The 12377-nt window shown below is 51.8% G+C and overlaps 7 protein-coding genes across 7 annotated transcripts; 2 read left to right on the plus strand and 5 right to left on the minus strand.

Moving 5' to 3' along the window:
• Position 1: 1 nt before the first annotated feature.
• CAOG_06110 (hypothetical protein) lies at positions 2-789 on the plus strand. The gene is made up of 3 exons (XM_004345650.2): positions 2-168; positions 293-346; positions 474-789. The coding sequence occupies exons 1-3, from the start codon at positions 84-86 to the stop codon at positions 575-577; spliced, it is 243 nt and encodes an 80-aa protein (XP_004345700.1). The 5' UTR covers positions 2-83; the 3' UTR covers positions 578-789.
• Positions 699-1821, minus strand: CAOG_06111 (hypothetical protein). Its single transcript, XM_004345651.2, has 3 exons — positions 1742-1821; positions 1557-1675; positions 699-1413 (listed from the first exon to the last, which is right to left on the minus strand). The coding sequence occupies exons 1-3, from the start codon at positions 1779-1781 to the stop codon at positions 784-786; spliced, it is 789 nt and encodes a 262-aa protein (XP_004345701.1). The 5' UTR covers positions 1782-1821; the 3' UTR covers positions 699-783.
• A 21-nt stretch (positions 1822-1842) lies between these two features.
• Positions 1843-3327, minus strand: CAOG_06112 (hypothetical protein). Its single transcript, XM_004345652.2, has 4 exons — positions 3195-3327; positions 2778-3005; positions 2458-2651; positions 1843-2328 (listed from the first exon to the last, which is right to left on the minus strand). The coding sequence occupies exons 1-4, from the start codon at positions 3293-3295 to the stop codon at positions 2036-2038; spliced, it is 816 nt and encodes a 271-aa protein (XP_004345702.1). The 5' UTR covers positions 3296-3327; the 3' UTR covers positions 1843-2035.
• Positions 3328-3539: 212 nt separating this feature from the next.
• CAOG_06113 (hypothetical protein) lies at positions 3540-4731 on the minus strand. The gene is made up of 2 exons (XM_004345653.2): positions 4672-4731; positions 3540-4188 (listed from the first exon to the last, which is right to left on the minus strand). Coding segments are annotated over exons 1-2 (384 nt in total). The 5' UTR covers positions 4673-4731; the 3' UTR covers positions 3540-3805.
• Positions 4732-4869: 138 nt separating this feature from the next.
• Positions 4870-6478, minus strand: CAOG_06114 (hypothetical protein). Its single transcript, XM_004345654.2, has 4 exons — positions 6337-6478; positions 5477-5645; positions 5283-5387; positions 4870-5172 (listed from the first exon to the last, which is right to left on the minus strand). Exons 1-4 carry the CDS (start codon positions 6453-6455, stop codon positions 5023-5025), a joined length of 543 nt encoding a protein of 180 aa, XP_004345704.1. The 5' UTR covers positions 6456-6478; the 3' UTR covers positions 4870-5022.
• A 350-nt stretch (positions 6479-6828) lies between these two features.
• CAOG_06115 (hypothetical protein) lies at positions 6829-8037 on the plus strand (the record flags this gene model as incomplete). Its single annotated transcript, XM_004345655.2, has 5 exons — positions 6829-6855; positions 6972-7137; positions 7233-7482; positions 7563-7895; positions 7974-8037. The coding sequence occupies 5 exons, from the start codon at positions 6829-6831 to the stop codon at positions 8035-8037; spliced, it is 840 nt and encodes a 279-aa protein (XP_004345705.2).
• Positions 8038-8383: 346 nt separating this feature from the next.
• CAOG_06116 (hypothetical protein) lies at positions 8384-12377 on the minus strand. Its single transcript, XM_004345656.2, has 6 exons — positions 11676-12377; positions 11514-11583; positions 9555-11173; positions 9368-9468; positions 9040-9093; positions 8384-8833 (listed from the first exon to the last, which is right to left on the minus strand). Exons 1-4 carry the CDS (start codon positions 12282-12284, stop codon positions 9376-9378), a joined length of 2391 nt encoding a protein of 796 aa, XP_004345706.1. The 5' UTR covers positions 12285-12377; the 3' UTR covers positions 8384-8833; positions 9040-9093; positions 9368-9375.

Genomic DNA, 12377 nt, shown 5'->3' on the forward strand with positions numbered 1-12377 from the left:
TCCAAAGTGGATCTGAGTTTGTGTGTCTGAGTCAGTCAGTTCACCTTTTTGCTCTTGTTTTGCTCAATGTGCTAGCGGTGACGATGGCGGATGCACCCCTGCCGACGTTTAAGCCTGCTCTGATAGAAAAGATCTTTGAGCAATCGTGGGGCGGTCGCAAGCTGCGCAGTGAGTTAGTGTGGATTTTTGGCGGGAAAAACAACCCGGCCATACATTGAAAAACACAACGTCCGTCCATCCCTCTGTGCGTCCATCCACTCTCACTCTGATCATTGATCTGTTTGACACATAGCTGCCTCGGACAGCACACGACTGACGGCCGAGTTCATGCGCGTCTTTGTCATTGGTACAGCCTGCTTCTCTTGCAATGGAGTTTGCGTGTGTTTGTGTGAATGACCTTTTTTTTTGCCGTTTCCTCACTGTTCGTGCTCGGCTGCGGCGCGATGATGTGAATGGCATTTGGTGCTTGGCAGAAGCCATGGGGAGAGCCGCAAGTGTCGCCAAGGCGGAGGGCAGCGACACCATCGAGCCGCATCATCTTGAAGCAGTTTTGCCAGAGCTCCTGCTCGACTTTTGACTCGCACAGGATTCATATGGCGATGATGATCAAACCTAGCACTCTGGAGAGCAGTTGCAGTGTATGTTCCTTTGCTCAGAAGCCAAGCATTCAAGATCAAGTTCAAAGTGAATCAAAGATTGTTTGAATGAATTGAATTTGCACCTCTGCAGTTATCATGTAACCTACAGAGTGAGCAGCTGTTGTACACCACATGAACAAAGCAACTATATGTCATCGTCATCGTCAAGCGATGTCGAGTCTGTTCGTTGAAGCTCGGACAGCCCGGATTGAAGCTGCAGCAGCGCCAAACGATTGACTTCGTCCACCAGCTCGTTCACAACCCGCGCCTGCTGTGCAGCAGTGACGTGCTGCTGCACTTTTGCTTCGGACAAGAGTGCAAGCGTTCGCTGCTTCCAGTCGTTCAACGGCACTGCTTCGACAAGCTGTTGCTGCTGCGGAACTCCACTTAATTGCGTCGCAGAGATTGAAGCTGAAGCTGAAATAGTTGACACTTGGCTATTTGACGATGGCAGGATGCCAAGTGTCTCAGAAGCGCTGCCTCGCTGCGGCGTCGGGATTGGCTCCAAAGCACCAGCAGCAACTGGAGCGGACTGATGATGAGTGCTGCCACTCGCCGCCATTCGGAATGCTTGGGCCAGCTTGGCAAGTGGACTTGTACCAACTTGTTGGCTTTCATCCGCAACCAGTTTTTGCAGGATACGAGCGCGGTCTTGAAATTGGAGCAACAGACAGACGCCAAACGCCAATCGCTGCTGCAACGCGAGCACTCCCGCTCGGACGTTCGCCTCACCGCGGATGGCTCGTGATGCTGTCTCTGCGTCGACCAAGCCAGGCTGACAAAAGCACATGCACACACAGATCAGTTCAACGTGAAACAGTGCGCTTTTTCCCGCCAGCTTTTCCGATTCTCGCGGTTTTTTTTTTTTTTTTTTTTTTCGTTTCGCATGTCGCTCTTTGCTCCATCTCTCATTCATACCGCGTTTCGATGCCTTGCGTTGATACTTGCGAGAGTGTCGAGGCGCCGTCGCTGTGCGAGCAGCGTCTTCTTGACAGCGACAGACTCGTCAAACAGAGACACCATGGCAGATTCGCATGCTATTGTATTGTGACAGGTGAGGGGAGTTTCTGAGAAATTTACACTTTGCTAACAATGGTACGTACCGAGTGCCATGGAAAGTCCGTCAACCCCAGAATCGTCCATTGCAACCAAGCTGGAATGAATGTTTGAACTCCAAATTGTAACAAAATTTGAAGTGAGGCGTTTTCGGATTCGGAAAGAACATCGCGCTCTCTCTCAAAAACAAGTCGTCTTTACATATCAGAATCACAACAAACAGAACGACACAATACAAGGAAACAAGCACCAAAGCAGAACGCCAGCTAACTTTCATCAAAAACAAAACAAAAAGTAGATCAACATAACTTTTCTACACAAAAACTCTAGCGCGCAGGGCGTCATACCCGGTTGAGGCAGTCAACAGTGATAATTTTGCTCAATCCAAGACCGAGCACATAGGCCGCCACTGCGGTGAGCGCCACGCTAACAAGCGCCAGGCAGCACCGGCGCCACCACGGTTCGTGCGTATATCTGGCCTTGATGGCACCTAGAATGCCAACTGCTATTGCTGTGGCAATCACCGTTATCAAGAAACTGCCGTTGAAGCCGCTCCACGAGATTTGGCTGAAGACCAGGAAGGAAATGAGTGGGACGGATCCAAACAGAATGAAGGACAGCGCTGCAATCACACCTGGGAAGACAGCCCATCCAAACCAACAATCACGGCAAGACAGGAAGCAAAGTAGAAGAACAAACAAACAACACTGGTGAGCATGGGCACGCGACGACGTTGACCTTGCATCACTCAGCTGGTGCTTACCATTTCGGCAGGGGCTTTCCGCAAGAGATGGAGGTAGGAGCCCAAGCTCTTGGACCAGCATGTGGTCGACAAAAAACTCCTTGTACCGCGCCATAATTCCAATCACGCTGGTGGCGTCTTCATCGCTAAATCCATTCTCCACATAAATCTCGACCATTTCTTGCAGTTCGCCTTCTGGGTGGTTTTCAAGTTCCCTACATGTTTTTTTCCCACAAGTCGCAAAGCACACGTATTCACGGCATTGTGAGCACTTGAGATGATCTGGATGGCGACACGGATAGCTCCATCGCCAAGAGTTTAGTGCTTTGAATGGATGTTACCATTCTTCACGCAATCGCTCGCGCTTGATATACTGCAGTTCGGCATCCTCGCTCAGATAGATGCCAAATCCCATCGAGATGCCGCTTGCCAGCTGGACTGCGACGCCCATGACGAGGACGACGCCCCAGCCATACCCCGCGCCGACGACCACGCAGATGAGTGCGAACGAGATCGCCACGCCGTCCAAGCCAGCGCCAATCACGCTCTTGATGTGTCGATTCGTGCTCCTGCAAAAGAAAGCCAACCAGCAAGTGAGTCAGAGAAGAGCAAAAGTCAGCTCTCACTGGGTACTTGAGCAGCGCATGGAAGCAGTGTGAAAGCGGGTTCAATGCCAATGCACAGCCACTCAATCCACACCAAAACCCCAGCACAACACCACGAAGCAGGAGAGCAATGAACAGCAGAGAAAAACACACTCGTTGTTGCGCTCCGAGATGCCAGAGTGGGAGATGCGGGAAAGCTCGACATCGCGGGTGGCAAACGCGGCACGAGCGCCGTTCAAATCGCGATGTGGCATTGGAACAAAACAAAAAGAATGGTGCCGAATGCTCAAACTAAAAGAAGGAATGGAGCAACAAAAGAGCTTGGGTGGACGACAAGCGATGGATGGGATTGGAAAGCGAAGAGCAAAGAGCAAAAAGTTCTGCGACAAGCTGGTCCGATCTCTGTGTGACAAACAAAATCCATCAATCTACGCGTTGCATGTTGTTCTACATGAGCATTTGTGTAGTTGTGTTTTGCATACCAGATCGTGGGATGGATCGCGCAAAAGGGATTTGGATTGGCTTCGAGATGTATTCGTCACGAGAGCCTCACACAAAACATTCACAAGCACACACACACACACACGCACACACACACACACAAAACACAAGCACAATGGCACCAGCATGAACAAACACATGCTGCAGCATGTTAACGGAAGGGGGCAAAGGAGCAGAGAAAGGCGAGCAGAATGAAAGAGAAAGGCGAGCAGAATGAAGCAAACGCGACCTTGTCGCATTCTCATTGCGCACTTTCAATGTGCTCAATCGGACTTGGGAGCAACAGCCTCAACGTCCTTGGCAGACTCGGCCTTGCCGGCATCGTCCTTGGCGGCCTCGTTGGCGTTGTCGACCTTGGCGTCGTCGATCGCCTTGGCTTCTTCAGCCTTGGCGGCCTTGTCCTCCGCCTCGGTCGTCTTGGCGCCGTCGGCCTTGTCGGCAGACTCTTCCAGACGCACAACCTTGGTGGCGGGCGAGGCCGGAGCCTCAGTCACAGCGTCGTTGGTCGCTGCTGTTTCGACAATCTTGTCGCTCTCGATCGTCTCGTCCTGCGAGCGCTTCTCGGTCACGCGCTCCTTGACCTCGGTGGGCTCGACGGGGGCGACGGCAACGTCAGTGGCAATCTGTTCCTGGTTCTCGACGGGCACTGAGCAGAGCGCAGATGGGGGAACGAACAGAAACACGGTGAGCTCATCGTTTTTTTTTTTTTGGTTTGTTTGTTTCGTTCATCTTGTTTGCATGCAAGTTGAAAGTTTGAAACAACAGAACAGCGTCCGACCTCGCTCGTTCGCCTTGCAACCAATGTCAACACATGCGTAATGATCGGGATATTGAAGTTTTGGAGGAAGGGAGGGTGGCAGGGCGATGCGGGAGGAGAAGGAGGAAGGCGGCGAAAACCCAAAAATGGGTGCACGCCGAACAAAAAAACAAGCAAAAGAGCACATCGCGTTTGTCTCTGCGCCGAGATGCGATGGTGCTGATGCGACCAGCGTATGGCAGTGTCAACCAAGTTGAACGCGTGCACGATCTCGTGCTTGCAGTGTGCATGGCATACATGGGGCCGCTCGACTTTGGAAAAAAAAAAAAAAAAAAAAAAGGTGGAGGGAAGGTTCTAGATTCACAAACTCACTGGTTGTTTTGTTTGAGTGTGGCTTGAATTTGCTTTGGCAAAATGGCAAAATGGAAGAGTGAATCCAAATCCAAAACGGGAATTCAATCCAAATCAAGATCGAAAATCAAGATCGAAAATCAAGATCGAAATCAAAATGAAACGCCGTTCCAAAACGAACAGATTCGCCCTCTCTCCCCCACAATCGATTTGAAAGAATCCGCTGAAGTACACACATTTGTTATTGAATCAAGCAAAAAAATGACAATCGAGGATGGACAGCACCAAAAGTAGAAAAGGCCAAGCAAGACTACTGCTTTAAACATTTCGCCAACCACCCCAATCAACCATCACAAAACGCGCAATTTGGTTTTAACGCTTGGGGACGAACGATCGGGCATAGGTCTTGGCCTCGTCGGAAACCTCGCCGTGCTCCTTCTTCATGTATGAAGGGTAGTACTCGCGAAGCATGGCGACAGTGCGCTCAAAGTGGCGAGGGCTCATCTCGTAGAGATCGGCGTGCTACAGAGATGACGAGCACACAGGACAAGAACGATGCGAGGGGGGGGGGAAAGGGTAGGTCAAGTGAGAAACAAACTCAATGAGAAACAATTTTGGCGAGAACGACTCACTGTCATCTCCTCGACAGGCTTGAGCTCAGCAATCTGCTTGAGCTTGGCGTCGATAGTGGCAATGTCCTTCTTGGAGTCGGCCACCAACGAGGCAGCGTCTTGATCCTGCAAAAGGGTAAAAGAGGCAAAGAAATGAGTGGACATTGCAAAACAATGACATTGTCGCTGTTGTGTGCTTGCGCGGGCAGCCGTACCCAAGTGGCCTGGCCGTCGATGGTGATCTTGGTGGTGGAGGGAGTGGCCTGGAAACGATCGTACTCGGCCTTAGCGGTGGCGACGAGGTGGGGATCGAATCGGTCGAGAATGCTCTTGTAGTGATCGAAATCGATGGAGGGCTTGGTCTCAGCGGGCACCTTCTGGGCACTGTTTGGATGTTCAAGCACGACGTTGACGTTGGTTGTTGAGAAGGGGAACGCGGTGAGTGACAGAGAGAGAGAGTACAGTCCGTGTGATGCTATGAAAAATGGAGGATGCATGGCGCCCGTCGTCAGACCGCCGCGCGCACCCGTGTGCCAGCCACTCTGCGTCGACTGAAGGTGACTGTGCTCCGAGCACCCGATCTGCAGCCATCAAGGCAAAGCCGGATCACGAAAGGGGTGAAGAAAGAAAAAAAAAAAGTGGCGATCTGCTTTTTTTTTTTTTTTTTGAGCTTGCTGTGGCTCTGATCAAAGCCTCGGCTGGTCTACATCGGCCTCAGACCTGAACGAGCCGTAACGCAACGTCTGCGCAATGCCAAACGTTGGCATTCCAAGCCCAGGGAGCACCGGCAGCACTCCAACCAAAGCCAAAGGAAAACCAAAAAAAAAAAAAAAAAAAAAAAAAAAGAACAAAAAAAAATCCCCATCTGCATGTGTGTCCATTGACTGTTGCGCTTTCGCCCAGTGGCTGCGAGAGCGCGACCCAAGTAGACATGGTGACAGCGAACATCATGCCAACACAGATCGGTTGGTAGGGGCAGAGAGGCAGGGAAGCGACAGTTCGCCATTTCTCTCTCTCTCTTGCTCTCTCTCTCGCTCGCTCGGCTCAAGGTCCTCTGATTGCCGGGGCAACGTACCGGGCAACAATCTCGGACTGGGCAGCGACGAGCTTGGTGGCAGCACGGGCCGTGAAGGGGTGTGCGGCGAGGCGAGCAACGTCGAAAACCTTGAGGCTCTTGAGAGCTGGGTGGGCCATGGTAACAAGTGGGAAGCGGGGGAAATGGACTGCACTTGGCTGGGTCGCTCAGAAGCCTCCATGCATTCATTCGTGCTCTTGGCTGTTCTTGATCTGCTGGGATGAGATTGATCGAAACTGAAGCGACGCGAAAAACGCCTCTCAGATTGTCAAACGAACAATCGATTGTCGCCTGCTTCATCCCGTTCCCAGCATCTTCACACAGTTTTTCGTATATCACTTTTTTGAATGGAATCACGGCAGCTTTGTGCGCTGACGCAATGTGCACCAAGCATGTATCCGAGTTTGGAGTGTCTCGGCTTGTTTTTGAAAAAACAAAAAGCTGACAGTCATTTTTATATCTCTTCAGTTAAAATCCTGCACCCGCTTCATCATGGCCGAGCCGTCGCACCTGACAGACGTATGTTCTCTCACCGAAAAGTTATGAGCGAACGGAATAGAGTCGGGCGGGCACGCTGTTGACAATGTTCTGACAACGCTGGCTACTTTTTTTGCGTTCTTTCCCTTGACTTGCAGCCTCTTTGGCCAGACGTCGACCCGAAGGCAGAGAAGTCAGCGCAGTTTGTTCTTCAAGATCACCAACATCTCCACCGCCTCTGCATGAACTCGCTACCCTCTCCTTTCAAGTTGATGGAGAGTGACTATGTTGAAACTTCGCCAGGCTCTGGCGTTCTGCAGCATTGTACGTGATTTTTGTTTTGGCTCCTTTCGTTTTTGGAGTTCGTTTTGGAGAGAGGTCGCAATCCTTTCACTTTCTTTCCGTTGTTGATTTCTCAGATGCAAACGGGAGTTCGAAAACTGTCGGGTTTTCGGTGGTGGTGCCGCATCCAACTAACGACCGAATATCACCATTCTGGAGGTTAATGCGCAAGGCATCCTGCTGTTTTGTGGCACAAGAGCAGCAGTTTGCTCAAACGAAGCTCGGATTCTCGCGCAGTCTGGATGAGAATTGGCTTGCTGGTGGCATCGTTCATTACGTTGTGCATCCCACCGTCGCAGATATGACCATCGCAGAGTTTCAAGCCGAGTTGCTCGCTCTATTAGCACCCAGTGCGGCGTTGGCATGGGCAGTGACAGTGGGTTGAGTGGCTCTACGTCCGCACTCAGTATTGGCGGTTCCAGCACCGTTAGTGGCAAGACAATGGACGCCATGACGATCGCAGCCGCGCCGAACTGCATAAAACCAGTTTTGGCCGCTCTTCGAACGCACGTCAGTCAGTGCGCCAACGTTGACCCGACTCGAGCTCTCGTCAGCAGCATGGTTCACGACAACTTGGCTCTGCGCCAGTTTTCTCTCGACGACGCCATGAAGCATGAGGATCTTTGCTGGTATCTCTACTGTGCTACTTTGCAAACAACTTTCTCACTGGGAGCACTGCATTTTCTAGCCCAGGTCAACGACTTCCTGGTTGAGTGCGCTGAGGAATTTGGCTTTCCAAGGTAAGGTCGTCTGTGTTGTCTGTGTTGCAATTCTCGATGGATCTTCGCTTCTTGACTTGTTTGTATTTTGCTGGACAGCGCTGAAGTCAAGACCGACAAGCCGAGTCATCCTGCTTCTTCTGAGCCCACGATGCGCACCTAAGCCGGTCCCGGAGGAGAACGGCCGTGAGTACAGTATGTTGTGTTCCTGGGATCCATAGCCAAACACCCACAGCGCTTGCTCGAGTTGGTCTTGCACTGCCACCACACCATTTGGCAAGTATTGTTGGTGTCACTGCTGCTCAGCGACGCGGCGGCTGAGGCGATGCATGCGTTGTTGTCTGTCATCGTTTATACAAAAGACTTGGTCGCCTTGCAGGAAGAAGTGCGACGATTGGCTTCAGAGCAGCGGCAGCAAGCGCAACCAGCAGTATGAAAGGTGCAAAGAAATGTTGTGCTTTCACTCTGGATACCAAACGCCTAGTGCATTGAATGTATGAAATGGATTCGTTTGGTCGAGAATAAGTGCTTTATACAAATGGAGGGGGGGGGGAAAAGGCTGGGGTGACAGCGGAAACAGGGCAGTAAAACGAAATCTAGAGCACGATAGATACAAAAGAAAATGAGCAGCGATCGAAAAGTCGGAAGAATAGAGAAGAGGAACAAAAGCAGAGGCCGGACAACAGCATGTTGATCAAAGAACCGAGGGAAGGGTTGATCAGAGTCAAGGAAACTCCCTGCAACAAAACGAGTTTGCTTCGATCGACGTATTCTTCCCTTCGCTTGAACGCCAAAACGAAATCCGTGCCACTAGGAAACAGGCAATACGGAGCGTCTTCGACAAAGGGAGCGGGAAAGGAAGCGGAAGGAGTGCGACCTGCCGATCTGGACTCACAATGATCATTTCTTGTGGATGGCAGGAATTGGCCTTGTAAGGTTTCTTGGATGAGGACGAAAATCTGTATCAAACAAATGTAGGCACCGGGTTGCGATCGTTAACGACCTTGGAAGCGTTTCACAATCTTTGATACGGGCCTTGGTGATTTGCCCCGACCGAAAAAAATGCACCAACGCCGTGTGATTACGAGGAGTGGTGTTGTATGAAAAGTCGGGGGGTGGAGGGATGTACCAAGGGTTGGGAGATGGCTCAAGTGCGCTCGTTTACCTTTCGAATGGGTCGAACACCTTGTCAGCGACGAGAAAACCAACCATCGAAAGCCTACAAAGAGATCAAGGAAAGAGCGTCAACGATAAATGAGAGACAAGTTCAATGTACCAAGAAAATAACAAAAACAACGGAAGGAGGAAAAAAAAAATGTCAACAGAGTTTTTGCGGCATGTCGATTGGTTGTCAACATGTTGCCTGTGAAACTCTGCTGTTTGCTTTTCTCCCCAAGCGTACAAGATTGCCACGCATAGAATGCAAGTGCAAGCAAGTAATTGTAACGGGGAGGTGGTGGCGAAATGAAAAAAAAAAGCAAAATGAAACTCACCATCAACATCACTGGGACAAGGCAGCGGCCGCGTTGGTGCGACGGCAAAAGTTGAGTTCTTGGACAAAGCTCAAGAGATTTCGACTGAACGAGAGTGCATCCTGGACGAAACAACAATGTAAAAACGCAATGAGCAAAACAAAACAAAAAACCCAAAAGCAAACCGCAAACGGCATGAAAGTCATACCTGCTCACGACCGGCAGTGGCAACCAGGTCGGACTGCTGCTCGTCTGTAAGGCCGTCGCATTGTGACACGAACATGGGAAGAAATTCCTCGTAAAACCCCGTAAAGTGCTGTCGCGTCATTTCGAAAATGGCCGCGACAATCTCATCAGCCAGCACAGACAAGGAACGCTCCGTCAGAGTGCGCAGAAGCGCGTCAATGACAATGAAGCGCAGGGGTCCAAAGGCGGGCGTAGAGTAGAGGGAAGTCTTGAGATTCATGTTTTCAAGCAAAGCCAAGTTGCGTCGGACCAAGTCAATGTCGGGGCGGGAGAGCGACCAGACAAACATGTCGAAAATGACGGGAAAGTCCGTGGACGCCAACAAGCCCTGGTGCCACACCACAGCCGCTTCCAAGAGTTCAAAGAAGGACGTGTGCACGTCAATGATCGGGGCTTCACTGAGCGCGGGGAACAGGTTTTGCATGCAGATGGACAGAATGAGCGGCAAGGCGGCGCGCGAAATGCGGGACGAGCTTTCAACAATAAACTTGAGAATGCGAATGTACCGCTCGGCGGTCTCGTGCTCGCTTGCATTGTTGCTCTGCAAGACAGGGAGCAGGCGCTCGCAGGTAAACAGCGCACCACCGAGGAGCACGGTTTGCTCCACCAGCTCTTGGCTCACTTGGGCACGAGCGCAGCCATAGTACTGCTCTAAAAACTGCACGGCCGCCGCAACAATCTTGGGTGAGTCCGAGCATGCTTGCAGCAGCTGAAGCACGTAAGGCAAGAGGGGCTCAATGTGCGTCAAGAGCACCTTGCGAGTGGCGTTGCTGACACTCGAGTTGAACTCGTTGAAAATGCCGCCAACCATCGCGAGCGAATCCAGCACTGTCGTGACGGCTTCGAGGGGAGGGTCGCCTCCGCTGGTGAGGTACGGCACGGCATTCATCAGGGGCTTGTAGACCTCTTGGATGAGCGAAGAATACCGGGCGTAGCGCTCAGACCACATCTGGAATTGCTCCGGCACCTCCTGGAAGGTGACGAGCAAGGTGCAGACGAGAGCTGAAACAAAGCTGGTGCGGGCCATGACATCCGGAAGACTCAGAATGAAGGCGGTTGCCTCCTCGGGCGCCTGCAGCAAGCCGAGTGTGAAGGGCGCGTCAAGAAGAGCGCGGGTTCGGACAGTGCGCGCGAGCGACAGGAAGAGCTGGGCCGAGTTGCGAATGACCATGGTGGGCAGGTTTGGCGCCAAGCACTGCGATAGTACATTGGTTGTGTTGCCAATGAGCGCCTCAAACTCGGCCAGCTGGTTGCTGTCGTTCGACTTGATGACAACAACGTTGTAGGTCGCCAGCCAGTCGGCAAACGCACGGATGGCCGCAAACAAGTTGGCCTGAATGTCAATCAACACAGGATGTTGCGTGTAGACACCCAAGGTTGCTCCGATGGCCGTCAATTGCAGCACATTCTGCAAAAATTCGCCTGCCATGCCGAATCGCTCGACAAAGATGCGTTCCGAGTCGGCGTTGTGCGAGTGGAACAATTCGCTCAAGCTGCCAAACAGTCGGAGCAAGAAAGGAAGGTCTTGGAGCAGCGGCAGCACTTCAAGGAATCGAGCGCTCTGTTGATCCAGCCGCGGTCCTAGAAGAATGTTCCAAACAAAAGCAAAAAAAAAAGTCAGCAAAAAGCAAAGATACTGGTGAAAAATAGGGTAAAATAGAGGGGGGGGATGTTGGTCTGGGAGGTGTGGCAACGAGGTCTACCAAGGTACCACGTCACACAATCATATTCCGCAGATCGGCTCCAACAGTGTCAATGCGAAGCTCTTTTATTCTGCCATTCCGCACAACGGGAGAGTAATCTAGGGATGTTGTCCCTTACGCTCTGCCGGTGTTAATGGAATGGCTCAAGGGGGGGTGGATGTGAAGAACGGGAGAGAAAAAGAACAAGAGGGGAGGAGTCGAGAAAACGACAGTTTTACCTTCGACAGATTGGACCACCATCTCTTGTGTGCTGGAAAACGCGCCAAAGCATTGCAAAATGGTTGGGAACTGCGGCGGAGAAAGACAAAAGAATGAGTTTCGAAAAGAGCAAGGCGGAAAAGACAAGACTCCAAGAAAAAAAAACATAAGAAAACACATACCACAATCTCGAGAACTTCGTTGGGGAAGAAATCGGCAATGCGCGCGAGAAGCTCGATGCTGGCGCGAAGACAGTCTTCCCACAGTGGCACCTCGTCCTCGTTCGTGTTGGAAAAGTCCGCCTCGTCCGACTCTTCGAGAATGGCTCGCAACTCGACCGCGTTCGTCGTGAACGAGGTCTTGTGAAGAATCAGCCGGAGCACCTCCATCAGGATGGGCTGGAAACGGAGGGCATTGACGCGGAGACCGTTTGCAGAGCGGTTGCTCATCTGCACCTTCAAAAAGTCGCAAAAGGCAGCCCAAACGTTGAGACACTCCTTGAGCTCGGTGCCATAAGGGAGAGCAAACGAAAACCGGTGCAAGAGAGCGAGCAAGCCATCGATGGGGTAGTCCATCTCCACAAAGCGAGCCGAGTGGTGGATGACGAGCAGGCGCAAAAACTCGGTGCACTGACGCAGGTAGGCAGAGTCCATATCGGCCAGGCCCTCCGCATCCGCAGTCTCGCACACCAGCGTGAGCTGGTCGCATGCGTGGGTGAACAGCGCAAGAAAGAAGTGCTGCACATCGGCGGGGAAGCACTGGCGCGAAAGCAGCTCGTTCAGGCACGTCATGGCAAGCACGCCCAGTCGTCCGTCAATCCCGTCAGCTTGCAGGGACGCAAATCCAAACAGGGACGGGAAGAAGTGTGTTGTTTGCAGATAGGA

The sequence above is a fragment of the Capsaspora owczarzaki genome (genome assembly GCF_000151315.2).
Source record: "Capsaspora owczarzaki ATCC 30864 unplaced genomic scaffold supercont2.10, whole genome shotgun sequence".
In the NCBI taxonomy this organism is placed as follows: Eukaryota; class Filasterea; order Ministeriida; family Capsasporidae; genus Capsaspora; species Capsaspora owczarzaki.

Bases quoted from the DNA above. Each gene is read 5' to 3' on its own strand.
- CAOG_06111 (XM_004345651.2), bottom strand. From the start codon at position 1,781: ATGGACGATTCTGGGGTTGACGGACTTTCCATGGCACTCG. The intron at 1,676-1,741 runs GTACGTACCATT...ACAATACAATAG, and splicing joins CGGACTTTCCATGGCACTCG to CATGCGAATCTGCCATGGTG. The intron at 1,414-1,556 runs GTATGAATGAGA...TGCTTTTGTCAG, and splicing joins ACGCAAGGCATCGAAACGCG to CCTGGCTTGGTCGACGCAGA.
- CAOG_06114 (XM_004345654.2), bottom strand. From the start codon at position 6,455: ATGGCCCACCCAGCTCTCAAGAGCCTCAAGGTTTTCGACGTTGCTCGC. The intron at 5,646-6,336 runs GTACGTTGCCCC...ACATCCAAACAG, and splicing joins CAGTCCGAGATTGTTGCCCG to TGCCCAGAAGGTGCCCGCTG. The intron at 5,388-5,476 runs GTACGGCTGCCC...ACCCTTTTGCAG, and splicing joins TCGACGGCCAGGCCACTTGG to GATCAAGACGCTGCCTCGTT.
- CAOG_06110 (XM_004345650.2), top strand. From the start codon at position 84: ATGGCGGATGCACCCCTGCCGACGTTTAAGCCTGCTCTGATAGAAAAG. The intron at 169-292 runs GTGAGTTAGTGT...TTTGACACATAG, and splicing joins GGGCGGTCGCAAGCTGCGCA to CTGCCTCGGACAGCACACGA. The intron at 347-473 runs GTACAGCCTGCT...GGTGCTTGGCAG, and splicing joins CATGCGCGTCTTTGTCATTG to AAGCCATGGGGAGAGCCGCA.
- CAOG_06112 (XM_004345652.2), bottom strand. From the start codon at position 3,295: ATGCCACATCGCGATTTGAACGGCGCTCGTGCCGCGTTTGCCACCCGC. The intron at 2,652-2,777 runs GTAACATCCATT...AAAAACATGTAG, and splicing joins GAGCGATTGCGTGAAGAATG to GGAACTTGAAAACCACCCAG. The intron at 2,329-2,457 runs GTAAGCACCAGC...CTGTCTTCCCAG, and splicing joins GGAAAGCCCCTGCCGAAATG to GTGTGATTGCAGCGCTGTCC.
- CAOG_06116 (XM_004345656.2), bottom strand. From the start codon at position 12,284: ATGACGTGCCTGAACGAGCTGCTTTCGCGCCAGTGCTTCCCCGCCGAT. The intron at 11,584-11,675 runs GTATGTGTTTTC...TCTCCGCCGCAG, and splicing joins ACGAAGTTCTCGAGATTGTG to TTCCCAACCATTTTGCAATG. The intron at 9,469-9,554 runs GTATGACTTTCA...TGTTTCGTCCAG, and splicing joins CCACTGCCGGTCGTGAGCAG to GATGCACTCTCGTTCAGTCG.